This window comes from Sus scrofa, chromosome 2, assembly GCF_000003025.6.
Source record: "Sus scrofa isolate TJ Tabasco breed Duroc chromosome 2, Sscrofa11.1, whole genome shotgun sequence".
In the NCBI taxonomy this organism is placed as follows: Eukaryota; Metazoa; Chordata; class Mammalia; order Artiodactyla; family Suidae; genus Sus; species Sus scrofa.
This window is the reverse complement of record NC_010444.4, coordinates 150,626,329-150,653,851: the sequence shown is the minus strand read 5'-3', so window position 1 is coordinate 150,653,851 and position 27,523 is coordinate 150,626,329. Positions and strand designations below refer to the sequence as shown.

Here is a 27,523-nt window from a genome sequence, read left to right as displayed (position 1 = left end):
GCGTGGGTTTGCTCCCTGGCCTCCCTTGCTCAGTGCGTTAAGAATCTGGCCTTGCTGTGAGCTGTGGTATAGGTCGAAGACATGGCTTAGATCTCGCGTTGCTGTGGCTGCCGTGTAGGCCGGCAGCTGCAGCTTTGAGTCGACCCCTTGTCTGGGAACCTCCATATGCTGTGGGTGTGGCCCTAAAAAGACAAAAAAAAAAAAAAGAAGAAGAAGAAGAAGAAGAAAGACAAAAGGATACATCATCTCAAAGTTTCTGATGGCTCCATGAGTTAAAGATCTGGCACTGTCCCTGCTGTGGCTCAGGTCGCTGCTCTGGTGCAGGTTCGATCCCTGGCCTGGGAAGTTCTGCATGCCACAGGGAAAAAATACCACCATATCATACAATGCTAATGTCTGTTTCACAGTAAAGCTTGCTTATTTGTCAGCTTCAGTGTGCATCAGTGGTGAATTGGCCTTTTGGAATTTCTTTTGGTTCAAAGTTGCAATTTTTGTACTGGAGAATTTTTATTTTTAAGGGAGATAAGATGGAATATCTAGTAAACATTATATGTTTCCTTTGTGCCATCATCAAGTGTACAACAGCTTAAGTGTGCAAATCAACCTTCCAGAATCGAGGCTGTCCTATATTTCAGTTCATCCAGAGTGCGCTACGTACTCAGTTAGCTGTTAACGTTTTTCTGCACTGGCAGACTAATCTGTCCTTAAGGTGGCTTCTTTGGAGAGAGGAGTGAGATCTGGTTTAAAGCTGCCGTCTTTGTTGGAGAGTGGTACAATGAAGATCTTGCAGATGTTGTCCATTTCTCACCGGCCTGGACCTTACACCTTTATGTGAATACTGTTCCCTTTTCCATTGCTGTACTCTGCTGTTCGCTGTGTGTTCAGGTTAGGTTCTCCTTTTGGCTGCTCTCTGGATTGAAATTACTCTTACTCCCTAACTCTGCTTACACAAATCCTGGTATTCCCATTTTTGAACGTTCATAATACTAGTACTTTGTATGCTTCTTAAAGAAAGGATCGGGAGTTCCCTGACGGCTCAGCTGGTTGAGGACCCAGCCTTACCACTACGGTGGCGCAGGTTCAGTCCCTGGCCTGGGAACTTCTGCGTGCCAAAAAAGAGGTGGGCAAGTGATGGTGGCTTTTTCTGTAGAGATTAAAGCTCTCTTGTTGGAGAGTGTCCGTGAACTTGATACGCTTTACAGTGCTTCTGCAGTGCAGTGTTTCTTTTCATTCAGTCAACAGACATGTATTTGAGTGCCTACTGTATACTAGCAGTTTCAGATTCTGGGCACATTTCAGTGGACATGTTGAGGCTTACATTCTTTTTGAGCATATGCCATTACCTAACATAGACTTGTGAATTTGTCTCTCGCTGAAAATGGGGAGCAAAGATGTCTAAATTTCACACTGTCTGAGGACATGAACCATTCCTAAACATCAAAGGGATGATACACTGAAGCTGAGTCTCCAGCAGCATATTCTGAACCATCCAGAAACTGTCTTGATTTGACAGGTCAGCAGGGACCCCATTATGTTTCCCTCTGAATCCTGCTTAGTCAGCATTTTCTCAAACATCAGCCATGCATAATAATTACCTACAAGCTACAGAGCTTGTTAAAATATAGGGTTCACTGCCTCACCCCCACATTTGTTTGACCAGTGGTGGAATGGGGCCCAAGCGTCTGTACGTTTAATAAGTACCTCAAATAATTTCTCCTACAGACCAGAGAGCCACTTTGAGAAGTTCTGTGCTGAGATTTAGATATTCCATTTGTGTTGAGCTGTTGGGGGTAGTTAGTTATTTTGCTGAGAGGGCTCTGAGTATTATAGGAAATACTATTGTCTTGGTTGTTGGCATTTCATCATTGTTGGGCAACTGCTTTGTGCAGTGAAAGTAATCCTTATATTTATGAAATGCTTTGCGACCTAAAGTGCTTTCACAATCTCATGATTATTACAGTGCTTCTTGATAGGTTGATGTTACATTAAGAATGTTTGACCTACGAGCAAAAAGTTGGCTTATAGATAAGAAAATAGCTGAGTTCCCGTCGTGGCACAGTGGAAATGAATCCGATTAGGCACCATGAGGTTGTGGGTTCCATCCCTTGCCCCGCTCAGTGGGTTAAGGATCCGGTGTTGTCATGAGCTGTGGCGTAGGTCAAAGACGTGGCTTGGATCTGGCGTTGCTGTGGCCGTGGTGTTGGCCAGCGACTACAGCTCTAATTAGACCCCTATCCTGGGAACCTCCATATGCTGCAGGTGTGGCCCTAAAAAGACAAAAGACAAAAAAAGAAAAAGGAAAAAAGAAAATAGCAAAGCCAGAACTGTATCTTGGGTTTTTGGTTGCTCATTCAGTATTCTTTGCATTATATTACATGTACTGTGAGTTTAGCCAACTTCCCATTCTTAAATCCAGCTGCCGATTTACTGGGCCAGTTTTTAATATCTAGTCACTGAAGGTCTTATTTTTGTAAGTACGTATTACGTAGTTCTATATTATTTGTTCAGACTTGCATAGAGTTTTAATTTATGGATAGATAATCGTGTGCTTATTCATTGCTTTTTTTTTTTTTTTTTTTTGAAATTAGATCTTTCCTTTCCAGAAGCTTGTGTTGCCTCTTCCATTTTGCCCTTTCCTATATCTTATGTTGCACTTCAAGCTCAGAACTTGTGTTCTTTGTTGTGTTATTTTTCTACTTTTATCTTTTTCTTTTGGCTGCACCCACGGCATACAGAAGTTCCCAGGCCAGGGATCAAGCCTGCACTACAGCAGTGAAAACGCTGTATCCTTTAAACCAGAGGCCATTAGGGAACTCCTATTACGTCAACTTTTAAAAGATTATTAATCATTTTCTTTTTGTGTTCATTTGCTAATGTAGAGAAATTTGAGTTAATTTTTTTAAACCTGAAATCTTTTTTTTTTTTTTTTTTTTTTTTTTGTCTTTTTGCTATTCCTTGGGCCGCTCCCGCGGCATATGGAGGTTCCCAGGCTAGGGGTCGAATCAGAGCTGTAGCCCAGCCTACGCCAGAGCCACAGCAACTCGGGATCCGAGCCGCGTCTGCAACCTACACCACAGCTCACGGCAAGCCGGATCGTTACCCACTGAGCAAGGGCAGGGACCGAACCCGCAACGTCATGGTTCCTCCTTGGATTCGTTAACCACTGCGCCACGATGGGAACTCCTGAAATCTATTTTAAAAGAATTGCTGAGCAAATTAATTGGGGTGGGGGGAGTGTTCCATCCAGCCAAAATTATTTGTTCACATAAAACTATCTCTGTTAATACAGCAGTTCCCTTCGTGACTCAGTGGGTTACGAACCCGACTAGTATCCGTGAGGATGCGGGTTCTATCCCTGACTCCACTTAGTGGGTTAAAGATCCAGCATTGCCATGAGCTGTGGTATAGGTCACAGGCATGGCTCCAATCTGGCATTGCTGTGGCTGTGGCGAAGGCTGGAAGATGTAGCTCCAGTTTGACCCCTAGCCTGGGAACTTCCATGTGCCACAAGTGCGGCCCTAAAAAGAAAAAAAAATTAATAGGAATCATTAATGCAAATGATCCCTATAGAGCAGAAATTACCTTGAAGAAGACCATTTGGTCTCTGAATAGTGTACTAAGAGATATTTTGCTTTTCATTACTTTCAAAAATTTTAATGTATGTTTTTTCATATTTTCTCTTATTAAGAAGTAGAGGTAAGTTACTTTAGTCTTGATCTTGAGAATTTGAGGTTTATTTATTTATTTATTTTAGCTTTTTTAGGGCCTCACCCATGGCATATGGAGGTTCCCAGGCTAGGGGTCTAATCAGAGCTACAGCTGCTGGCCTTTGCCACAGCAACAGCAACGGGCAGATCCATGCTCGTCTGCAACCTACGCCATAGCTCACTGCAGTGCCAGATCCTTAACCCACTGGGTGAGGCCAGAGATCAAACCTGCAACGTCACAGTTCCTAGTTGGATTCGTTTCTGCTGCGCCACGACAGGAACTCCGAGAATTTGGGATTTAAATTAGGAAGTCAGAAAGGGGGGCCCAGGAGTTCACTGGTGGACTAGTGTTCAAGGATCCAGCATTGACACTGTTATGGCCAGGAATCTTCCACATGCCACAGCCATGGCCAGTAAATGAATAAATAAATAATTAATTAATTAAATGAGAAAAAAAGAAAACGGGGCCCAATTTTGATATTTTGGAAGGAGGGTGGATGATTATAGCTCTGGACGTGTTGAGTTTAAGGTGACAGGATATCCCAAGTTTAGCATTTGTATAATTGAGTTAGCAGAAAATATAGACTGAAACCTATTACAATCAAACCCCAAAGCCTTTAAGTCCCATTTCTTGTCTCTGGAACTGCCTTCCATATTAATACCACACCACCTACTCTCTCCTTGCCGTATCTCTGAATCCACCACTGGTTCAGTCCTCGTGTCTCAGTTCCCTTTCTCCACTACGACTTCTAATTCCCTGGAGTATTTGCTGGAAAAGTAAATATATATATTTGTTGTTGTTGTATTGTTTTGTTCTTTTTAAGGCCGCACCTGTGGCATATGGAGGTTCCTGGGCTGGGGTCCAATTGGAGCTGCCCTGCAGGTGTACACCACAGTGTGGCAACACCAGATCCTTAACCCACTGAGCAACAAGGCCAGGGATTGAACTCGCAACCTCATGGTTCCTAGTCGGATTTGTTAACCACTCCTGAGTTCCCGTCGTGGCTCAGTGGTTAACAAATCCGACCAGGAACCATGACCTTGTGGGTTCGATCCCTGCCCTTGCTCAGTGGGTTAAGGATCCTGCGTTGCCATGGGCTGTGGTGTAGGCTGCAGGCGTGGCTCGGATCCCACGTTGCTGTGGCTCTGGTTTAGGCCGGCAGCTACAGCTCCGATTCCACCCCTAGCCTGGGAACCTCCATATGCCGCGGGAACGGCCCGAGAAATGGCAAAAAGACAATAAACTAGATTTTCCCTATGTTAGCTGTGAACAAGAGAACAGGGTGATATTGTCTTGCTGTGTACCAAGCATGCTGGCGATGTTTCTTGTGAATAACAAGCTTTATGCGTTCATAACCCCCACCCACATGTTCCTGGGCCATCTTCCATTTATGTTCTAGGAATCAGCTATGCGTCTTCATTGGGGAAGCTTTCCCTAATGCATCCCTCTAAAAGATCGATTGGGTCCCCAATCGATTGGGACATTAAGATGAAGGAAAACAGGTCAACTTAGTTGACATTACTATTGCTGAGTGAACCGTACATATGGTTCAGATCATATTCAGCATCAGTTTTTCTTTCATCACATGTGGGTTTTTTGTTTTTGTCTCTTTAGGGCCGTTGCTAGGCTAGGGGTTGAATTGGAGCTGTAGCTGCCGGCCTACGCCACAGCCACAGCAACACCGGATCCTTAACCCACTGAGCAAGGTCAGGGATCAAACCCGTGTCCTCATGGATGCTAGTCAGGTTTGTTAACTGCTGAGCCACGACAGGAACTCCAGTGGTATTGTTTTTTATGTGTTACTTCTTTACCTACATACACTGTGCTATAAGCTGAGAGCAGGAACCGTGTGGCTTTGTACTGCTCGTCACCATAAATATTGAAGGGTAAATGAATAGTAGTGGCTTTAGTAGTGGGTAATGCTGAGTATCAAAGCACGTTTTTTTGGTTTTTGTGTTTTTAAAATTTGTGGGTTGGGGAGTTCCTGTTGCGGCTCAGTGGAAATGAACCATGACTAGTATCCATGAGGATCAGGTTCGATCTCTGGCCCCACTCAGTGGTTAAGCATTGCCCTGAATTGCGTAGGTCCAAGATGCTGCTCAGATCCTGAGTTGCTGTGGCTGTGGTGTAGGCCAGCAGTTGTAGCTCCAATTCAGCCCCTAGCCTGGGAACTTCCATATCATCTATGGCCCTAAAAAATTTAAAAATTAATTTAAAATAAAATTTTGGGGGAGTTCCCGTCATGGCGCAGTGGTTGACGAATCCGACTAGGAACCATGAGGTTTCGGGTTCAGTCCCTGCCCTTGCTCAGTGGGTTAAGGATCCGGCGTTGCCGTGAGCTGTGGTGTAGGTTGCAGACGCGGCTCGGATCCTGCGTTGCTGTGGCTCTGGGGTAGGCTGGTGGGTACAACTCCGATTGGACCCCTAGCCTGGGAATCTCCATATACCGCGAGAGCAGCCCTGAAAAAGGCAAAAAGACAAAAATAAAAATAATATAAATAATAAATAAATAAAATTTTGGGTTACTGCACATTTATGCCTTTTTTTTTTTTTTGGCCGCACCCCTGGCACATGGAACTCCCAGGTGGGGGGTCAGCTCTGAGCCGCATTTGGGACCCAAGCCACATCTCCTCCAGTGCTGGACCCTGATCCCGTTGTGCGACAACTTGAGCTCCTTGTGCATCTTTTAAGACACGGCAAGGAACAAGGAGACTGAGAAATATGGAAATAGCATAATTCACAGATTTTAGGGATGATATTGTGGTCAAAGGATTCATTGTCGCAATTAGGGACATTAAGATGAAGGAAAACAGGTCAACTTAGTTGACATTACTATTGCTGAGTGAACCATACATATGGTTCAGATCATATTCTGCAGTCTATTTAACTTAAAAATCTGTTTAGTGGAGTTCCTGTCATGGCTCAGCAGTTAAAGAACCTGACTACCATCCATGAGGACGTGGGTTCCATCCCTGGCCTCCCTTGGTGGGTTGAGGATCCCGTGTTGTCGCGAGCTGTGGTGTAGGCCAGTGGCTGTAGTTCAGGTTCGACCCCTAGCCTGAGAACCTCCATATGCCAAGGATGCAGCCCTAAAAAGAGACTAAAAGAACCCCCCCTCAAAAAAAATCTGTTTAGAGCAGGGGTTCTTAACTTGGTTCAGGAATATCTCCTCTTCCACTCAGAGAGATCAGCGAATAGAATAGGAGAAAAATTCTGTCTTTGTTTTTGTGTTTCGTCTTTTCTAGACGTAGGCAACAAACCCCCACTAGTTTTGGCAGTACCTACGGTTTTGTCGCTAGTAGGAACCACGTTTTTTCATATCACATTATTGTTGCATGGACCTCAAAATAATTGTTACTCCCATCACTGTTGGAAAATTACACTACTAATTAGACCTACCCCTAAGTCATATTACCTAATGCTTTAATAAAGAGCATGTGTATTACTATATCAAGGTCGATATCAAAGTAATGTTATGGTAACCAAATTTCCCTAAAATTGGTTTCCTTTATAATGCTACACATTTTATTTTATGCAATTAAAACACTTGGAGGAGGGATGGATGGGCCTCATTAGACTTTCAAAGGTGGAGGATCCATGGCAACAAAAGAGATTTAGAACTCTTGGGGCGTAGAACTAGTTCCTTCAACTCCCACCCACACACAACTTGCTGGGATAAGTTCTTGGTCATTGAGCTAAATAAAATGTATGTATTTTATTAATAAATGAATCTCAATTGGTAGCTTTTCAGTATTTGTTTATTTTTCCTTTTCTAGTCTTGTTCAATTTTAAATTGCTTCCATGCTTGTTAATGCCCTCCCCAGGGATGTGAGATTGTAAAGGTGGGAAAATCAGCCAGTTAAAAAAGGTTTAAGCAGTTCTGGGAAAGGTTCAGTGAAGTAATAGATTGAGTTAGTATCTAAAATTTTTTGCCATCTTCACATTATCACAGTTGCTGCTCTGTTCACCATACCCACAGCTAACACTGGTGTTCTTTTCCTCCATACTGACTCAATCCATTTTCAACATATGGGGAAATTGTCACTAGATATTTGTGTTTCTGGTTTTAGTTGTCTACTTGCTTTTATTCTCCAGAAAATTGAGTGTTTCTTTATTAAACCTGATTGTCTAGTTCCGTACAGTAGCCAGAAAGCAGTATCGAGTGTCTCTCCCAAGTGAAAGTACTCTGGATCCAAACCCATTTCAGAGATATTTCTACACATTGTAAATCCAAAGGATTATGAATGAAAAACTTGTGTTGCTGACCTTATAAAATGCGAACGTATTTTCAATGTGAACTTGCAAGAGAAGGACGTGACTCAGTGGTCTTAAGTTGTTGGCAGCAGGAGGGAGGAGGTTTAAGAGCATTCAGCCCTAGGTGTCTTAGATTCAAAGTGAAATGAAGGCCAGAAACGCCACACGTCTCAGCGGCAGATATGGGCAGAGCAGTTGAGGAGAATCAGAGTTAAACAGTAATCTTGTATGCTAAGAATTCGTGGAAATGAGGAGGTGACCCACGTCTAGTACTGCCTCTAATTCTTCCCAGGGGCGAAGTCACCATGAATCAAAATGCCGTCAAACCGGTGCCTTATGGGTCTGTCTTTGTGATGAATACCGTTAATTAAATGGAGCTTAATACGTACTAACAATTCTGTGTTAAAGGGGTTACACTGGCTTTAGACTCAAGTTCATAGATGCCTCCAGCTTCCAGAAGTATTCAACAAATAAAATAAATCCAGTACTGGGGAGACGAACTTTCGAGACTCAGGAATTTAAGTCGAGGGTAGAGGAGCTGTGCCGTGGAGGGAGGAGTCTGGTCTCAGGGCCGTGGAGGGAGGAGTCTGGTCTCAGGAGGGGGAGTAGGGAGCGACCTTCTGGACTCTTGGAAAGAAACTGTTAACCTCAGTGCACCCACACCAAAAACGAAGCAAAAAAGGAAATGAAGCCGGCATGGCATAATGAGAAGCAAGAGGGAAGGAAGATACGGGAGAAGATAAGCAGTTACCTGTAGGGAATTTTTTTGGTCCATGATGTTTTGGGTGCTGCTGAAGGGTGGGGAAAAGAGCTATAGCTTGTTGTGGGTTTGTTCGGGGTTTTTTTGGCTGCACTAGCAGACGTGGAAGTTAACCAGGCCAGGGCTTGAACCTGAACCGTATCAGAGACCCAGGCCACTGCAGTGGCAACACCAGATCCTTAACCTATTGTGCCACGAGAGAACTTAGAATATAATAAAAGACAGTATTGTTACAGATAGCATACGTAAATGTTAATGTATAGGAACATGAAAAGAAATTCAGACAAAAGAGTAGGGTGACTGGAACCCTAAAGGGAGAATTAGAGCTAATAGCTCTTAGACTTAAGCAAGATTGTATTAGACCAAATCCTTAATTTCTCCCCGCATGAAAAGGAGTATAAAGGTTGGATGATGATGAGTTGGCAAGAGACTAAGTTTGTGATTCAGTGTCTTGAGAATGTAGACGGTATGAAAACAGGTTTATTAGTGCATGGATTCAAGTGCTTAGACTTTTTAGTTGTTCACTGAGGACTCTGACAATAATCTAAAGATGGAAGCATTTTCTTTTCAGGGCCGCATTTGCAGCATATAGAAGTTCCCAGGCTAGGGGTCGAATCGGAGCTGTAGCTGCCGGCCTACACCACAGCCACAGCAACTGGGGATCCAAGCCAAACCTGCAACCTATACCGCAGCTCACAGCAGTGCTGGATCTTTAACCTACTGAGCAAGCAAGGCCAGGGATCCAGCCAACATCCTTGTGGATGCTAGTCGGGTTCGTTACTGCTTCGCCACAACAGGAACTCCGAGATAGAAAGATACATGGCCAACTTTTTGTTTTTCAAGGCTCTTATATTGATTTAATTTTATTATGTCCCAGCTATACTCTACTGATATTTCCCTGGTTATTTATAGAATTTAAAGCACTTTAGTCTGGCATTCAAGAGTCTATATAATACAGCCCCGAACTCTCAGCCACTTTGACTCTCCCCGTTACACGGGCCGATAGTCTGTTCCTTCCTCTGCTTGGCACACCTGCTGTCCCCATCAGAATATCCTTCCTCCAGCCTCCTAGTCAGATTCGTTTCTGCTGTGCCACAGTGGAACTCCACTGCTTGCTTGCTTGCTTTAAATTAGGGCTACATATATGGAAGTTCCCACGTTACGGGTCTAATCGGAATTGCAGCTGCCAGCCACAGGCACAGCCACGCCAGATTTGAGTCAGGACTGCAACCTATACCACAGCTCATGGCAGTGCCGGATCGTTAACCCACTGAGTGAGAATAGGGATCGAACCTACATTCTCATGGGTACTACTCAGGTTCATAACCCACTGAGCCACAACGGGAACTCCCCTGATTTTTTAACTAGAAATAGTCTCTATGGGTTTATAGGAAAGGAAATGCGAGCACAGATGGACCTTACCTTTCCTTAGCATCTTCTTCAGACCTTAAACCACAAGGCATATGGAGGTTCCCAGGCTAGGGGTGGAATCGGAGCTGCAGCCACTGGCCTGTGCTGTGTCTGCGACCTACACCACAGCTCACGGCAACACTGAGCGAGGCCAGAGAGCGAACCCGCAACCTCACGGTTCCTAGTCGGATGTGTTAACCACTGAGCCACGACGGGAACTCCAGGAGTAAGGTTTTCCTGTTGGTTTGTTTCAGATTATCTGTAAACTTAGATGCCTCAGAGAGATTAGTGCTTACCCCTCACCTAGGTTCTCTAAGCCTTAACAGGAGTAGAGTGAGAAACACTAAAGTAACAGTACCTGAATCAGGGGGTTAAATCTCAGATACAAGCTGTAATCAGTGGCTGTGGGAGTTCTGGGAAGTGGAAGACCAGTGTAGGTGAGGCTGCTTAAGGAATATTTCTTTCGCATCTGGATATTAGGATGTGGGCAAGTGAAAATAGAGAATTTGGAAGCTCTCAGAATAGAAGTGGAGGTGAAGGTAGCATCTGAGTAAATAGGACTTGGGTAAGGAGGAAATTGTTGGTAGCTCCTAATCTGTGCGTAGTGATGTCTGGATGGTCACGCGGGTGGAAAGCGCGGGTGGGAAGGGCGTGAATGTTAGCCGTGGAGAACTCCATTCTGTGTTCCTTAAGATTGAAAGGAAGCATGAGAGGTAGAACCACCTGTCAATTACGTTTAAGGAGTTCTCATACTAATCTCTAAGCAGAAGTACTTAAATACATGTCTTAACCTCATATACTTCTACAAGTAAAAAAGATGCCCAATGACTTGGTGGGTGTTGTTTTGTTTTGTTTTGTTTTAAACTGTGTTTCTGAGAGTTCCTGTTGTGGCTCTGTTAACAACGAACCCAACTAGCATCCATGAGGACATGGGTTCGATCCCTGGCCTCTCTCAGTAGGTTAAGGATCCTGTGTTGCCGTGAGCTGTGGTGTAGGTTGCAGATGAATGTTAGGAGATTATCAAGGGACTAGGTTTTGTATACTTTTTTTTTTTTTTTTTTTTTTTTTTTGGTCTTTTTGCCTTTCTAGGGCCCCTCCTGTGGCATATGGAGGTTCCCAGGCTAGGGGTCAAACTGGAGCTGCTGCTGCTAAGCCTACCCCAGAGCCACAGCAACATGGGATCCGAGCTGCATCTGCGACCTACACCACAGCCACAGCAATGCCGGATCCTTAACCCACAGAGCCAGGCCAGGGATCAAACACGCAACCTCATGGTTCCTAGTTGGATTCGTTAACCACTGAGCCACGACGGGAACTCCAAGGTTTTGTATACTTTTACTTCAGCTGTTCGAGAATGACTTCACAGACATGATAAACGAGTAACTCATCAAACATGCCAAAAATAAATTCATTTTCACATTTTGCAGGGAAAAGGTAGCCTGATTGTGCCCACTAGCCTAAGAAAAGCAACAAAATGCCAGTGCGGCAACAGCAGAGTTGATTTGTCCTTATTGTGCTAAAAACTGTGTTCCAAGCTGCTATAAATTTCCATTTTCTTTTTCTTTTTTTTTTTCTTTTGTCTTTTTAGGGCCACACTCATGCCATATGGAGGTTCCCGGCTAGGGGTTGAATCTGAACTGCAGCCGCTGGCCCACACCACAGCCACAGCAACGCTGGATCCAAGCCACATCTGTGACCCACATCCTCAACCCGCTGAGCAAGGCCAGGGATCAAACCTGTGTCCTCATGGATGCTAGTGGGGTTTGTTAACCACTGAGCCACGATGGGAACTCTCCTCCATTTTCAATCCTTTATCTTCCATATCGGAATTCAAAACCTTTCACATTCATTCAAGCATTTGTTTGAGAGAAAGGCTCCCTGTGTTTTGGGGGTGGGGTGGAGTTCAAGGTGGGAAAAGATGGGTGAGACATAACAAATAACAATATTAAAAGATAAATGATGAATAAATGAATAGAAGATGTTCTCCTTTCCTCATTGCTCTTTTGTTTTCCTTCCCTTTTCTCTTCTTTCCTAACTGCAGAGGCAAATCTGCTAGGAAACTACCAGGAACTTGCCATTACAAACATCCAATAATAAGAATTATGACAGATTTTTAATATAAATCTAATTTATCTAGGTTTTACAGAAAAATAAATGAACCTATATAAGATCGCCAAATCCAAAAAAAAAAAAGAACACCAAATCCAGTAAGAACTAAAGTAGAGAGGGAAATTAACCAAAAGCCAGAGGCAAAAGAGAAAGCACAGGGCGTTTCCTTGGCACAGTGGATTAAGGAGCTGGTGTCACTATAGTAGCTCGGGTCACTGATATGGCATGGGTTTGATCTCTGCCCCGGGAACAAGGGAGAATTAGATGAATTCAGAAATTGTTTTTTTGGGAGTTCCCGTCGTGGCGCAGTGGTTAACGGAATCCGACTAGGAACCATGAGGTTGCGGGTTCGGTCCCTGCCCTTGCTCAGAAGGTTAACGATCCGGCGTTGCCGTGAGCTGTGGTGTAGGTCGCAGACGCGGCTCGGATCCCGCGTTGCTGTGGCTCTGGCGTAGGCCGGTGGCTACAGCTCCGATTGGACCCCTAGCCTGGGAACCTCCATATGCCGAGGGAGCAGCCCAAGAAATAGCAACAACAACAACAACAAAAGACAAAAAGACAAAAGACAAAAGACAAAAAAAAAAAAGAAATTGTTTTTTTGGGTTGTTTTTTCTTCTTCTTCTTCCTTGTCTTTTGTCTTTTTAGGGCCTCACCTGTGGCATATGGAGGTTCCCAGGGTAGGGGTCAAGTCAGAGCTGTAGCCACTGGCCTACACCACAGCCACAGCAATGCAGGATCCAAGCTGCTTCTGTGACCTACACCACAGCTCACGGCAAGGCCAGATCCTTAACCCACTGAGCAAGGCCAGGGATTGAACCCGCGTCCTCATGGATGCTGGTTGGGTTCATAACCCACTCAGCCAGCATGGGAACTCCTGAATATTTTTAAAACTGTTCAGATGGTTAATCCCTAGTATCAGTTCTTGGAGTTAACAAAGAAATTACTCCAGTCTAGCTTTAAAATAACTTCCTTTTTAAATTTTGGGTGTGGCTTTTTTTTTTTTTTTTTTTTTTTTTAGCATTTTAAACAGTAGTCTATTTTCAAGCAGAATTCTTAATCTAGATAAGTTTGAAATAAAAAATGGTTGTACTGGAGTTCCCGTCGTGGTTCAGTGGGTTACAAACCCCACTGGTACTTTTTAATTTTTTTAATTAAGGTTGCACCTGTGGCATGTGGACCTTCCCAGGGTAAGGGTTGACTCGGAGCTGCAGCTGAGACTTAAGCCACAGCCATGGCAGCACGGGATCCTTAACCCACCGAGCAAGGCCAGGGATCAAACGCACATCCTCATGGAGACAATGTTAGGTCCTTAACCCCCGAACCGCAAAAGGAACTCCCAGTAGTGCTCATTTTTAGGAGATCACCGGTACCAGATTTAGAGGCATGATGAAACCCGAAAGCATCTATTGCAGATTCCGAGTCCTTGGAGTCTCTGAAATTAGCAGCTGATATTCCTAAAGTTATGGGGACAGATTGTGTATTTATCCACAGTAATACAGGATGGGACGATTACAGCATGATGTTCTTCCAGTTAAAAGCGAACGTCATCTTTGTGATAACATTGGTTGTTTTCTATCATCTGAAACTAAGCAAAAATGCAACTCCTTATTAATGGTAGGAAATGGAACAGGAGTGACAATAAAAAGGAATCTGTTTTCTGAAATGTTTTGGAATGGATGATAAAACCGCCTTCATTTCTTAAATTAAAAAGTAAGCCCAGCTGAGTTGAGGAGCCCAAGGTCAGTGGATCAGTAGATGCATAGAGACTTCGCCAGCGCTGCTAAGGCGCCGAGGGTGTTGCACAGGTCCCAACTTAATTGGTCAGTGGGGTGGCTTTACACGAACAAAAGCTGCCAATAATCAGCTTTTTATAATGCCTTCCCTTTTTCTTCCCCTTTGTTTTGTTAGGTGGTATGGTCAGGAAAAAGACTACAATGTGCTCGTGATGGACCTGCTCGGACCCAGCCTCGAAGACCTCTTCAACTTCTGTTCCAGAAGGTTCACAATGAAAACTGTACTCATGTTAGCCGACCAGGTATGTGAAATTTTTATGAGACTAAAAACTGAGGAATACTACTGCTTTAACACCTCATAACTCTAATTTAAATGTGTATAACCCAGAATATTATAATCCCGTGTATCTCTACTTGACCTTTAGATCAGCAAAAAAAAAAAATCTATCATAAGGTATGGTCGTTCAGGTGTGTTACTCTGATAGGACTTGTCGGTGTTCTCCTGTGGTTAGCGGACAAAAACAGATGGCACTAGTTTAGTTCTCACCTCTCGTCTGGGAGTTTTCGAGCTTCTCCCACCAGCTAGATTGTTTAGTGTCGAATGTAACAGGTTTCCTTGTAGGATTTTTTTTGAAGAAAGGATTTGGAGTACATGGATAAATATGTCCATGTTGAAATTTTGGTTAAGTTAGTGGTAGGTATTACATGTGGAACCCTTATGAAAGGCGTATTTTTTAAGGAAAAGAAGACACTAAAGTAGCTTAAGGGCCAAGTAGACGCTTCTTGAAGTAAAGGGTTTTCAGCCATTGGTAACATTTAAGCAAAACCAGGGAACACAGAGTTTAGTGGAGAGAAATGAAAGTTTCTGTCATGGAAATCTCTGTTAAATACACTAGTAACCTCAGGGAAAGGGTGTCATCCAGGGCAGAGGGTTGTGGGGAAGCGTTGATTTGCCGAAGGAGAACACGGCTAAGCCTTGCGCAGCAGAGCAGGTGACGCGGCACCTTGGAAGTGGGCTGCGGTCTCTGCCGCTACTTGGACTTTGCCCGCTTTTCCCCCTCGAGTTAAGAACCACCATTTAATGATAGGTATTACTCAGCTAGGACAAATATGTGCAGAAAGTGAGCCAAATGTTTTGTTTTGGGGTTGTTTTTGGTTTTTGTTTTTTTTGTTTGTTTGTTTTTGTTTTGCTGTGGCATATGGTGGTTCCCAGGCTAGGGGCCTAATCAGAGCTATAGCCTCCAGCCTACACGAGAGCCACAGCCATGTGGGATCTGAGCTGCATCTGCGACCTACACCACAGCTCACGGCAATCCCAGGTCCTTAACCCACTGAGCGAGGCCAGGGATCAAACCCGAAACCTCATGGTTCCTGGTCGCATTCGTTTCCGCTGTGCCACGGCGGGCGCGCCTTGTTTTAGTTTTTGATACAGGAGTTGCTCTGTACCTGAAGGGTGGTGTTTGAGCTTTGTGTGCCTCTACTTCCCTGAGAGTATAAATAGTTTAAGCCAGCGATTACAGTTGGACTTCCAAAGACACTCGCCCTGATAGAGAAGTAAGATTGAGAATCTCCATAGCCACGGGGGTAAAAGGTCTGGAGACAGATACAAAGTAGAATCCTGATACGTACTATTGAGAAGAGCAGCAATATATTGGTAGAAAGATAATGTTGGCAGCCTTTGGAGATGGGAAACATTTTCAAATACAATTTGTATTTTATGGAAGACGTAGGCATATTTGATAATTTGAGAATTAAAACTATTACAGAAGTTCCCTTTGTGGCGCAGTGGGGACTGACAGGTATCCATGAGGATGCAGGTTTGATCCCTGGCCTTGCTAGTTGGGTTGGGGATTTGGCATTGCCTTGAGCTGTGGTGTAGGTCACAGACACGGCTGGGACCCTGAGTTGCTGCGGCTGTGGTGTAAGCCAGAGGCTAAAACTCAGATTCTACCCCTAGCCTGGGAACTTCTGTAGGCTGCAGGTGTAGCCCTAAAAAGCAAAAACAAAACAAAATGAACTATTATGGAGGAGATGCCTTAATTAAAAGACAGAATTTTTCAAAATCTAAACCCATTTACATAACAAATGACTGATAAAAGATTCTTGTATGCAAAGCATTCTTTTTTTCCAAGCCACATCTGCGACCTATGACGCAGCTTGTGGCAACGCCAGGTCCTTAAACTCAACGAAGGAGACCAGGAATCGACAAACGCACGTCCTCACAAAGACAGTGTTGGTTCCGTAACCTGCTGAGACACAATGGGAACTCCTGCCGAGCACTCTTAAGAAAATCAGAGTGTAGATTGGCAGTTCAAGGAATAGTACTAAATCCAAAGAGTCAGTAAAATGAGCAGGTTTGGAGCTATCAGGAAATAGCAGTGAGATTAATATGTGTCACATAGGCAGAAGGTAGAACTAAAATAACTTTGCTGGTAGGAAAAAAACAGTACTGCTGGAAAAATGAATTGTTACAGCCTATTTTGAAGAGCAGTCTGATAGCATTTATCAGAATGAAAAGTATAGGGAGTTCCCTGGTGGTTAGGATTTGTTGCTTTCACTGCTATGGCCTGGCTTCAAACTGTGGTCTGGGAACTGAGATCCTACGTAAATAAAGTCCAGGTCCCACATGAAGCTGCTGCACATGGCCACAGGGAAGAAAAAGTATATGTACCCTTCAACCCAGGAACTCCTCCTGTAATCATGGGAGTTATAGCCCATAGAAGGAAAAGCACTGGTAGGATATATTTAAGTGTATTAATAGTGTTATTGTTTATGGTGGGAACATGCTGGAGATAATGGGACTGCTGTGAGTTAGGGGGTAATTGGGGAATGCTTCCGTCTATCACAGAGTATTTGTAGCCATTAAGAAGAACACTAAGACCATACCACTTGACTTGGCAGAATTTCCAAGAAATTAAGAAAAGTTTGCTAGAATGGCATGTTTATTACTCAGTTTGGGGATATGATTGCATAAGTACAGAGAAAAAGCATGGGAGAGTCCAAAAGTGTGCAGGAGAGGAGACCTAGGGCAGTCACTCAGTCCCCCTCCACCCAAGCGCACATGAGCTTGTGTGTGTGTGTGTGTGTGTGTGTGAGCGAGCATGGAACTAGACCTGGGTAATAACAAGCTGTTTTCACACAGGTACCTTGGGGGGCATAGATTTGGCTTTTAACAACAGAAACAATTCTAAATTTATTACTTTTGTAATTTAAAAATTAAACCAAGTGTTTCTATCAAGTTAGATGACTGTCGTGTTTATAATCATTAATATTAAAAGAATAAGTCCAAAGGACACTGCAGGTTTCTGCTCCGACATCCATCAACCTAGAGGTAAATGAAGAGCCTGGTTGCCCTTTCTGTTTAATTTTGTCTAGCACTGTCTTTGTGAACTCTAAATAAAGTTATTAAAATATACTTGTGATCTTGGAAAATAATTGATGTATTGAAATAATTGAGAAATAACATGTTGCTTAATTCAAATCACTCATTCAATTATCTCTCCCCCCTTTTTTCCAGATGATCAGTAGAATTGAATATGTGCATACAAAGAACTTTATACACAGAGACATTAAACCAGATAACTTCCTAATGGGTATTGGGCGTCACTGTAATAAGGTTAGTCACATGTTCTTTGCATGAAAGAACAAAGAGTAAACTACTTAAGGAATTGCTTTGGTGAACTTTGAATCTTTAAAAAGTTATAGTAAGCTGAATTTGCTATGGATAATTGCTTTAAATTGTACTAGACGGATAATCTATTAACTTATTAGCAACTTGAAACACTCTTATTAACTTAGTAACTTGAAATAAATTCTCTCCAACTTACCAACCAAGGTTAGTTAATCTATATGGAAATATAAAATTCCAAGGGCTTTGTAATGAAATATAATCCTCTATGTTACAGTTTTACCTGTTTTTCACTTATTCAAATAGCAAAGCAAAAAAATCCCCGAACAAACCCGTACACCTTTCTTCCTGAATGATAAAAATCAAATTTTGACCTTTGTCTCCGAAGTGTGGGTTTTTGTAATATATGTGCTTGTGCCAGCATGGGAGCCACTGACCCATCTGTCCCCATGGCGTTAGCATTTGCTGACTGAGCATGGTTCATAATGAGAATTCTTCAGTCCTTGGATTTGTGTATTCAAAAGGATAACTTTGGGGCCTGTTTCAAAAGTAGTTGACAGTTTCTCACTTGCGTGCCAAGTTGGGTCGGGTTCCCCTCCCTTTCTCCCCCTTTCAAAGGAAAATGCAAGTGAAATGAACTTTCACAACAAAATCAGTGTTCAATGGGGGTCTCAGAATGGTTGAACTTGCGGGGTAAATTGGGTTTTAGCTAGTGACGCATGACTGTAGTTAGAATCTAATTGTGTTGAAATTTTTTCTGCAATGATTAGTTTTCTGGGTGAATTGCTTGATTTATCAATTCAATGTTGAGCTCGGGCAGACAGGCAGCATATTGGCAATGCATTAAGCATGTGATGATCTGATAGAAATTCTCAACTTCAGGACAACTTGGGGGCTTTTTGTTTTTTGTGTTTTTTGTTTTGTTTTGTTTTTGGAAGGAACATTCCCGTTTGTTTTACTAAACTGTTAGGGAATGTTTGGTGTTTTTAGGTCTAGCTATAAATGTTTACCTTCGTTTGCCTGTATGAATGCCAACTTGGAGCCGTTGCCATTAGATCTGGTGTTACTTGTTAATGCGTGAGATGTTACTGTTGATCTGACCCAGTTTTAGGAATTTAAATTTTTTTTTGTTGTTGAAAGCTGAGCTTTAAGTAATAAAAGGTGTTTACATATAACCTTTCTTGCCATTCCCAAATTGCACTTTTTTTTTTTTTTTTTTTAAATATTGTACGCTTCTATCTTTGAAGCACCCAGGTCCTTAATTGTTACTGTAATACCTGGTAATTTAATAAAAAATTATTAGTCTTAATTTTAGGGGGCAGTTTTGTCAGTCTGACCCTAATCTTTTGACCATTTCCCAGCCCTTTCCTCCCGTTTTCTTCCTGTTAGAGACCCATTATCCATGTGGTCCGTGCTCTGCATGTTGACATTGCAGAAAGTACGTGGTTTTTGTCTTAAATTTAGTGATGGCCTAAATAATACCTCTTTGCCTTTTTCCCCCTTTACAAATAGCTTATTAATCACATAGTTGTGTTAGGAAATCCAAAGTGCCCGGTGATACATAAACCTTTTTAGACGCTTGTGTCCTCTTTTAGAGATAAAAAGAACATTGTGAAGCTGCTTGGCTGTTACTCCGGTTCAGGGAGACCCTAGGGTAGAAGTGCAGTGTTTTTCCTAAGATGCAAATTCTAAATGTTGTACCTAAACAGTTTAGACTAGCGTTCTGTTTATGTAGTTGGTTTTTAGTGTTTTCTGTATTTGCCAGTTGTATGAGACTGGATTCTTTGGTCAGCTTGTTCCAGTAGTTTTCTATTTGTGGGAAAGAGGTTTTTGGGGGGGCTTTTTTGTTTTTTTTTTTTTTTGTTGTTGTTGTTGTTTTTACGGGGTGGGGGGTTGAGTTTTGTTTTTTTTTTTTTAAAGTCACATTTTTTATTTGGGAAATTGTTCTGAATTTGATATTTAGGAGTAGTCACTCCAATCTTAGTGAATTTGCTCATCTCTTCCAGTAATCAGCCCTGCATGCTTATGAAAATAAATTTTTAAGGTGACTAAATGCCTTCTACCTCTTCCTTACTGAAGATTTTTTTCCCCTGTACAATCTTTTTTAGGGGAAGGGCAGATTGTGATACCAAAGATTGCAGATCCAAATTCCCCATTTTTTATTACAAAATTAAAGAGCCAAATGTCACCATTGCTATCCCTGTTTCAGGCAGTGACACAATATAGTGGCATTAAAAACCTGAGTATTTGCCAGAAATCAAATGCTCTTCAGCATGTAATTTTATTTGGAAAACTGAGAAGCTACAGTGCTTGTGGAAGAAGGATGGCATTTGGCTACCCTGTTCTTTCTCTGATGCCTCGGTGTTGCCTGTCTGCGCGGCCGTTGTTGCAATGTAAGCAATACTGTTTGATGCACTGCCACCCTCTATTGTCTGTTCAGTGTTTAGAATCTCCAGTGGGGAAGAGGAAAAGAAGCATGACTGTTAGTACTTCTCAGGACCCATCTTTCTCAGGATTAAACCAGGTCTGAAACTGTCTCCTATTCCAACCTCAATCCCAAATTCATGTGCTTTTCTTTTTTATTGTTTTATTTTGATTATTTTTGTTTTGTTTTAATTCTGGAGAATGTAGATCTTGCTCAAGCACCTCTTACGTTGGCATTATTCAGACATACTTGGCAAACATATAACATTACTAAGATATTTCGTTTTGGCTTTTGCTTAAAATTGGTAGAGTTTAGAGAAAACCTAAATGAAAACAGGATTATGTTTAAATCTCTAACATCCACATGAGGAAATATGTTGGCCTAGCATTAAAATTCTTTACCTAACGGTAAACTTGGAATAGACTGTTCAGTTTTTAAAAATATACTTGGAGTTGCAGAACTAAATGCATGACGTGTGTCTGAATCCAGTTGCATCAGGGCTGTGAGATGGTATTCTGCCTCAGCCCTTCCCAGTGAGTCTCAGGTGAGTAGAGATCAGGCCTCAGATGGAGCTTTCCTAGAATTTGTGTATCTCAGCCTGCGAACTCTCTCAGCTTCAACCAAATGCCGTCAAACACTCAAAGAGCATTATGTGTTCTGGGACTAGAATATGCTGCATTCTAACAATATGGTAAGAACGTAATTGAAGCACTTACCAGTAGTAACCTCCAAGATAAATTAAACAGGTGCATAACCTGACGACTTAGTGTTTGGCAGGCTGGATAAACATTCCAATAATTTTCTATGTTTTTAAAACATGTCAACAGAATTCATTTTCTTTTACTTTTTTAGAAGTAGCTTTATTGCTGTATGAATTTTCAGATAAACAAGGGGGAATCCTTTTTTTTTGTCGCAACATTTAGATACATAGTTTTTTGAAGCTCCTGAACAAATGAATCCTTTATCATTCAGTTTTGTGTACACTGAGAAGGAAGTATGATAGGAGTAATCAAAAAAGAAAAAAAGCTGCATGTCATGGGAGCATTCTTTGTAGTTCTTTATTAAACTACACGCATCATCTGGGTAATCATTTGATTCTTCTCCATACTGCCTAGCGTTATTTCAGGAACTGCATTCTCCTGCTACTAAAAAAAGGTTTCAGAAATTCAATTTTTTTTAATTTATATATATATATATATATATATATATATTTTTTTTTTTTTTTTTTTTTTTTTTTTGCTTTTTAGGGCCACACCTGCAGCATATGGAGATTCCCAGGCTAGGGGTTGAATCTGAGCTGTAGCTGCCAGCCTGCACCACAGGCACAGCAATGCCAGATCCGAGCTGTGGCAACGCCGGATCCTTAACGCACTGAGCAAGGCCAGGTATTAAACCTGCAACCTTGTGGTTACTAGTTGGATTCATTTCCGCCTGCACCACGACGGGAACTCCCCGTTTTACTTTTATTCACAGCCGAGGAAATAGCAGCCCTGGTAACCAGATCGTGGTTGGGCGAAGGGAGGATGGTGGGCAGTCAGGTACATTGTCAGAAAATAAACTGCCCTTTTTCTACTTGTATTTTAGAACATAAGCATTTAATAATTTCCTTAAGGTAGTGCTGTTTATGCTCTGTATTTATATTATGTAGGTTTGCCGTGTCAGGAGGAAAGTGATCTTGGGACTTTTTGGAAGGGCAGAGACATTTGACCCTGGTTAGGAGAAAACCAAAAACTAAAAGTGACGATGGTATTTCTGAAAAAAAAATGCCCGTCTGATGAATGGAGTTAATCCCAGTACATTCAACATTAACTCATTTCCACATACCTTTGAAGAGTGTACTTCGTTGTTTAAAACAGGCGCAGATTTTACCTAGAACATGTAGTTAAAACCCACGGAAAGGGAGCCCGACCACCAAAGAGGTCAGACCTCTCTCTGCATACGCGGACCTAGACAAAGGCCCTGTTTTGTGACTGAGTGAATGCAGTTTGGCTTTACTTTTACGTCTCTCTGGCTGTTTGTATCCTTGATATCACATGGTTTCACGTAAACACTTCTCTTTTTTTTTTTTTTTGCTTTTTAGGGCTGCCCCCCTGGTATATGGAGGTTCCCAGGCTAGGGGTTGAATCAGAGCCACAGTCACTGCCTTACACCACAGCTCAGAGCAAGGCAACACCAGATCTTTAACCCGTTGAGTAAAGCCAGGGATTGAACCGCATCCTCATGGATCCTAGTTGGGTTTGTTAGCCTCTGAGCCACCACGGGAACATTTGTTTTTATTCATTTTTAAATTCAACTATAGAGAGCTACTAAAGAAGCTTGATGGGGACCAAAAGATAATGAACTTTCAAGAGATTTGAAATAAGTTTAAGTAGTTTTCCTTTCAGTTGTTTTCTCTTATTAAAGTGGTATACCTTTATTTAGCTGTGACCTGACTTTTCCTGACTTTTTTTCAGTTTTTATTGAAGGAAGAATTTTTAAATTTATTTGCTTTGTCATTTTTTGCTTTGATGTTACAAATTGAGATTTTTAAGAAGATGGTGTTTGTATATTTTTTGTTTTCTTCATATGTAAGGTTTTCACATTTTAGAGTGGTAGAAGGAAAATCTCCAGTGAACACTTGAGTTTTTATAAAGCCGTCTTTAGTTGTCACAAAGTTATTGAGTTATTGAGTTGCAAATAGAGCCATTCAGTGTATTTTAGACCTGGATGTAACTGTCAGGCAGAACCTTTTCGGAGTTGTTCCTGTTTTGTTTTCTCCCCTGTTTTGGAGCCTAAAGGAAGCAATCCCAGAAAAACAATCCTTAGAGGAGAGTCCTAATTCTTAGAGTTTTAAATACTCTGAAGCCCGATGTCTTTCTCTGTTTTACCTTTATTTTCGTTTCAGCGTGAATCTGTAGAACCTAGTCGTAATTTTCATTTTGCTTTCACACAAGTGTCTGTTGCTCGTTTTAATACTGAAGATGCCTGAGCCAATTTTCATATCAAAAGAAACAAGTATGTGCTTTATTTCCCTCGTGTCTGTAGCCTTCCTCTTCCTCTTTTCCAGTAAGGTAATCGCTTAGGAAGTGAGTCATCCTCCTAGGGAGTTGTCCTTACCCCCTGGCGTGTTACTAAACTTTTAATCCTTCTTCTCTTAGAGGAGACCAAGCGAAAATAAGTGTTTCATTGCTAACATGGTTGGGAAGTTCAAACCTCTGTCTTGCCAGTCCCCCACACAATTAAGACTAGGTTACAATGCCTGCCTGAAATAGGTGTGTTTTTCATCTTCCTGACAGAAGGACTTGGTCCGCTTTTTCCCGAGTCAGTAGCTTGCTTTGTTTTTAACGCAAACCCTAATAGGCTAGGTGACCATGTTGCCAGCACCTCACAGGCTGTGAACTGCAGCAGAAGTGGGGAAGAGAACTGCAGTTTAGGAATAACTGGGAAAGAAGAGTGTAGGCTACGCAATATAAAGGCACGTAGACCTGCTTTGTCTGATAGACTTTGTAGACATTAACTTTGAATAAGTAAGTGATAAAGACTAAGTAAAACTATAAGTTACGATTATTATTTATGATAAAGACTAAGTAAAACTATAAGTTAAGATTATTTTACTTTAGCAGGTAGGTAAATAGGAATGTATTTTGGTCATTCCCCCCCCCCAAGATACTTTTTTCTTCTTCTTGTAAAGGTTTAAATCATGGAGAGTAAACCTGAGTTACTTTAAAAAATTATACATGTTATAAATGGGTATCTTATTCCCTGTGTACTCTATAAATGAGACAGCACTAAACATTATTTTGTTCTAAAATACCCGTTTGTTTTTTAGTTAGCTCATTTAAACTGCTAATTGTAAGCCACTTTGATTTAAATAAATACTAAGTGCTTTTTTAAGATTTTAGATCAACTTGTTATAGTTTCCGGAAGTTTAACCTGATCACATGTATAAATGTCAGTTGGAAATAAAATGAAATGCATGCTTGTTTTTTGTAAATAAAAATTTGGTGTTGTTGTCATTATGAAATTTTCAGAGTTGTCTTATTTTTAGATAATGAGCATTCTGTTGGCGTCCTAAAGAGCGGCCCTGGTAGAGGGAGGAGTTCCAGACCGCTTCTATCTAGTTTCTATAATCCCGTGCTTGTTTACCACCAGCAGTGACAGGACGTCAGGCTTCGCTGTGGCCCACAGCACACCTGCCACAACTCTGCTCTCAGGCACACGTCTCTTTCTCCACTCCTTGAGAGAGTCCAGAGACAGGCTCCCGAGTTTATAATGAACTGGGCCTGCGAAATTTGTTTAGCTGACAAGGATCAACCACCTAACTGCGTTTTTTTTAGCTTGATTTATTGATGAGGGCTAGTAAAAGCTTGTTGGAGTGTTAGTTTGTTCAGTGTCTGTTCTGCTTATAATAATTTATTTTGATATAATGGAACAAAATAGATTAGATGCCTTTTAATAAATAAGAAGTAATTTAATTGAACAAGATTGGGAACCTAATGTCTCTTTATTTTCTCTTAAAGTTATTCCTTATTGATTTTGGTTTGGCCAAAAAGTACAGAGACAACAGGACAAGGCAACACATACCATACAGAGAAGATAAAAATCTCACTGGCACTGCCCGATACGCTAGCATCAATGCACATCTTGGTATTGAACAGAGGTAAGTTTGAAAACTGAATGTGTTTCTCCAGCCCATGGCAAAACCACTAAGGGGTTTTTGAAATGTTTTAGTTTCTTAAGCTATCTAAAGATCTCTTGGCTGAAGATTTAAAAGATACTAATCCTTTTCCTATTGCTGTAGACAGTGTAGAGAAGCCAATTAAATGAGGCCTTTTTGTTGTCTTTGAAGGTTGTCTCTTGGGGACAAAATATTGCATGATGGAAAAGTTAGAAGCATAAATGCAACCTTATTTTTGCTACTGAAGACCAAAGACAGGACTTATTAATGTTGATCTCAGGCGTTTTATATTTTAGTGATTCAACTTGAGTTTTAGTGAAGACTTGATTATTTTTACAAGGCACATGTTACCTAATTCTGATGAACCAGAGGGGGTCCGTGGACCACCCCGTTGCACTCTTCCGCATGTGCCTCAAGTGACAGGAGGCGTTTTACACATTGGCCTAATGTCTGCGCTCTGTTTTTTGGCTTGGGTTCTAGTTTTTGATCTACTTTCATCTTGTATCTTTTTTTGTTTTTTTTTTTTTTTCCTTAAGCACAGAAGTGACCAGTGGTATGCTTCCAGCCTTAGGGAACTTCATGAGACAGTTTTTAAGCTTAGGAAATCCATCTGAATCTTCTGTAGGCCACTATATTACCAGTCCTTAAAGACAGGTACTCATGTGCCATTATCTCTGTGTGTGCCATATAGAAGTTTCATTAGCTTTAAAGTGATGATTTATTTCAGCATCCCTAAATAATTTTTGTGAGCTTGTGCAAACTTAAAATTGTCCTTTATTCATTTAGATAGTTATTTAGCTAAATTCTTTTTGCTCCTTAAAAATTAAGTTGCAGGATGCTATTGGATTTTATAATTTTGGATTCTGTAAGAAAATTCTATTTAGACGTGAGCCTCTGGTGTGCAGTGGCTTGACTTCCCAGACCAGGGATTGAACCCAGGCGATGAAAAGCATCCATGAAAGCAGCAAATTCAAACCACTAGACTACCAGGGAACTTTTTTTTTTTTTTTTTTTAAGGGCCATACCTGTGGCATACGATGCTTCCCAGGCTAGGGGTCGATATGGAGCTACAGCTACTGGCCTACGCCACAGCAACAGCAACACAGAATCTGAGGCACGTCTGCCACCTACACCACAGCTTATGGCACTGCCAGATCCTGAACCCACTGAGGGAGGTCAGGGATTGAACCCACAACCTCATGGTTACTAGTGGGATTCGTTTGCCACTGCGCTGCAACGGGAACTCCAGGAACTTTATTTTAATATATACTGCTCTCTCTACTTGATTGGGAAAATTTATTTCTTGTGTACCTGGCTTTCTTTCACGTATTCGTCACAATAATTCCAGCTTATAAATTTACCTTTTTTTCTAGTCGCCGAGATGACATGGAATCATTAGGATATGTTTTGATGTATTTTAATAGAACCAGTCTGCCATGGCAAGGACTCAAGGTAAACCAGATGCACATTACCAGCTTTTTGTTTTGCTTTAAGAATAAAAATACATCTTGGAGATGACCATTCATAGCCCTTTTAAGTATGATGTTTTCTGAGGGGAATAACTTTATTTTTACCTTTAATTGGAAAAATAAAATCTGATTATTTGAGTAAGAATTAAGTTTACAGAATGTCACAGTCGTAGCAAAGAACAGTTGTTCTTTGGAACAGTTAGCAGGTAGCCATTGATGAAGCCGTAGCTTTACCTGGAAGGAACTTGACATGGGCTAAGAAAGGCAGAGACCTTCTCATTGTCAGGTGCTGCCATTGGGTTTAAATGGATACTTTTATGTAGAGTAAAACTGGTTTATCCAGTAATACTTACTCAGTTATCCTAACATTTTACTTGTTTCTATTAGGAGTTTTACCATTACTTTTGTGAGTATTTGTGTTTAATGATAAAGTACTGGGTCCAAGAATATAATGGCTATTTAGACTCTTTATTAGTCCTTTCATGGAAAATGGTCCCTGTATTTATGGAGCATCTGTGAGCTGGACATACTGCTCCATGTTGTGGGGGTGGCTTTATCCAGTGTGAATACTTTTACGTTGGAAGGCTGTTTGGAGTTAACACCAGTCATTAGTGTCAGTAGATGGTGGGCACGTTTGTTTGGTGTTGGTCTGATACACGTTTGCCCTTGTGTTGGATATGGGATAAGAAAGCTCATTTCAGATTTGACTCCACCTGCTTTTTTTCATCATACATTTTTATGTTCCTGTTAGACTCTTTTCTGATAGCTAAAAATATTAATGAAGCAGGTCATGTGAAGTCTTAACAGTTTAGGAAGAGAAAATTGAAATGTATCGTCCTTTCATTTCTTTTTTATTCTAGGTTATGATTTCTCTTGAATCTCAAGTTTACTTTTATGTATAGTGTGTTACACTCTTAAAGTTCTACTTAGTAATACTGAGTATGTATCTGTGGTTTGATTCTTACTCTCCACAGGCTGCAACAAAGAAGCAAAAATATGAAAAAATTAGCGAAAAGAAGATGTCCACACCTGTGGAAGTTTTGTGTAAGGTAAGCATGCAAGATGGTTTTAATGTAAATGGCGCAAGAGCAAAAGGAACATTTAACTTCCCAGCCCCCAAATCCCAAGCGTCCTGTCTGTTGGAAGTTCCTGTCGTGGCTCAGTGGGTTAAGGACCCGACATTGTCTCCGAGATGCCGTGGGTTGATACCTGGCCTCCCTCAGTGGCATTGCCGTAAGCTGCCGCATAGGCCACACACGGATGGAGCTCACAGCTGCTGTTGACCCGGCTGTGGTGTGGGCCTCAGCTGCAGCAGTAAAAAGGAAAAAAAAAAAGGATCCTATTGGGAAAGTACTTGCTGTTTTAAATTT

The 27,523-nt window shown here is 41.6% G+C and overlaps 1 protein-coding gene across 7 annotated transcripts in view; it reads left to right on the top strand.

Annotated features, from left to right (window-relative positions):
* Positions 1-27,523, top strand: part of CSNK1A1 (casein kinase 1 alpha 1) — a 49,587-nt gene that overhangs the window by 8,580 nt on the left and 13,484 nt on the right. For 4 of the 7 annotated variants that reach the window (XR_002342015.1, XM_005661799.2, XM_005661801.2 and 1 more), the window contains exons 3-8: positions 14,150-14,276; positions 17,492-17,590; positions 20,043-20,126; positions 24,527-24,666; positions 26,058-26,136; positions 27,128-27,202. Coding sequence is in view for 5 of the 7 variants with exons in the window: in XM_005661799.2 (XP_005661856.1) it covers positions 14,150-14,276; positions 17,492-17,590; positions 20,043-20,126; positions 24,527-24,666; positions 26,058-26,136; positions 27,128-27,202 (604 nt within the window). In the remaining 2 variants the exon portion in view is untranslated. The remainder of the gene's footprint in view (positions 1-14,149; positions 14,277-17,491; positions 17,591-20,042; positions 20,127-24,526; positions 24,667-26,057; positions 26,137-27,127; positions 27,203-27,523) is intronic. The other 3 variants (XR_002342016.1, XM_003124088.3, XM_021085007.1) reach the window with 1 other exon arrangement.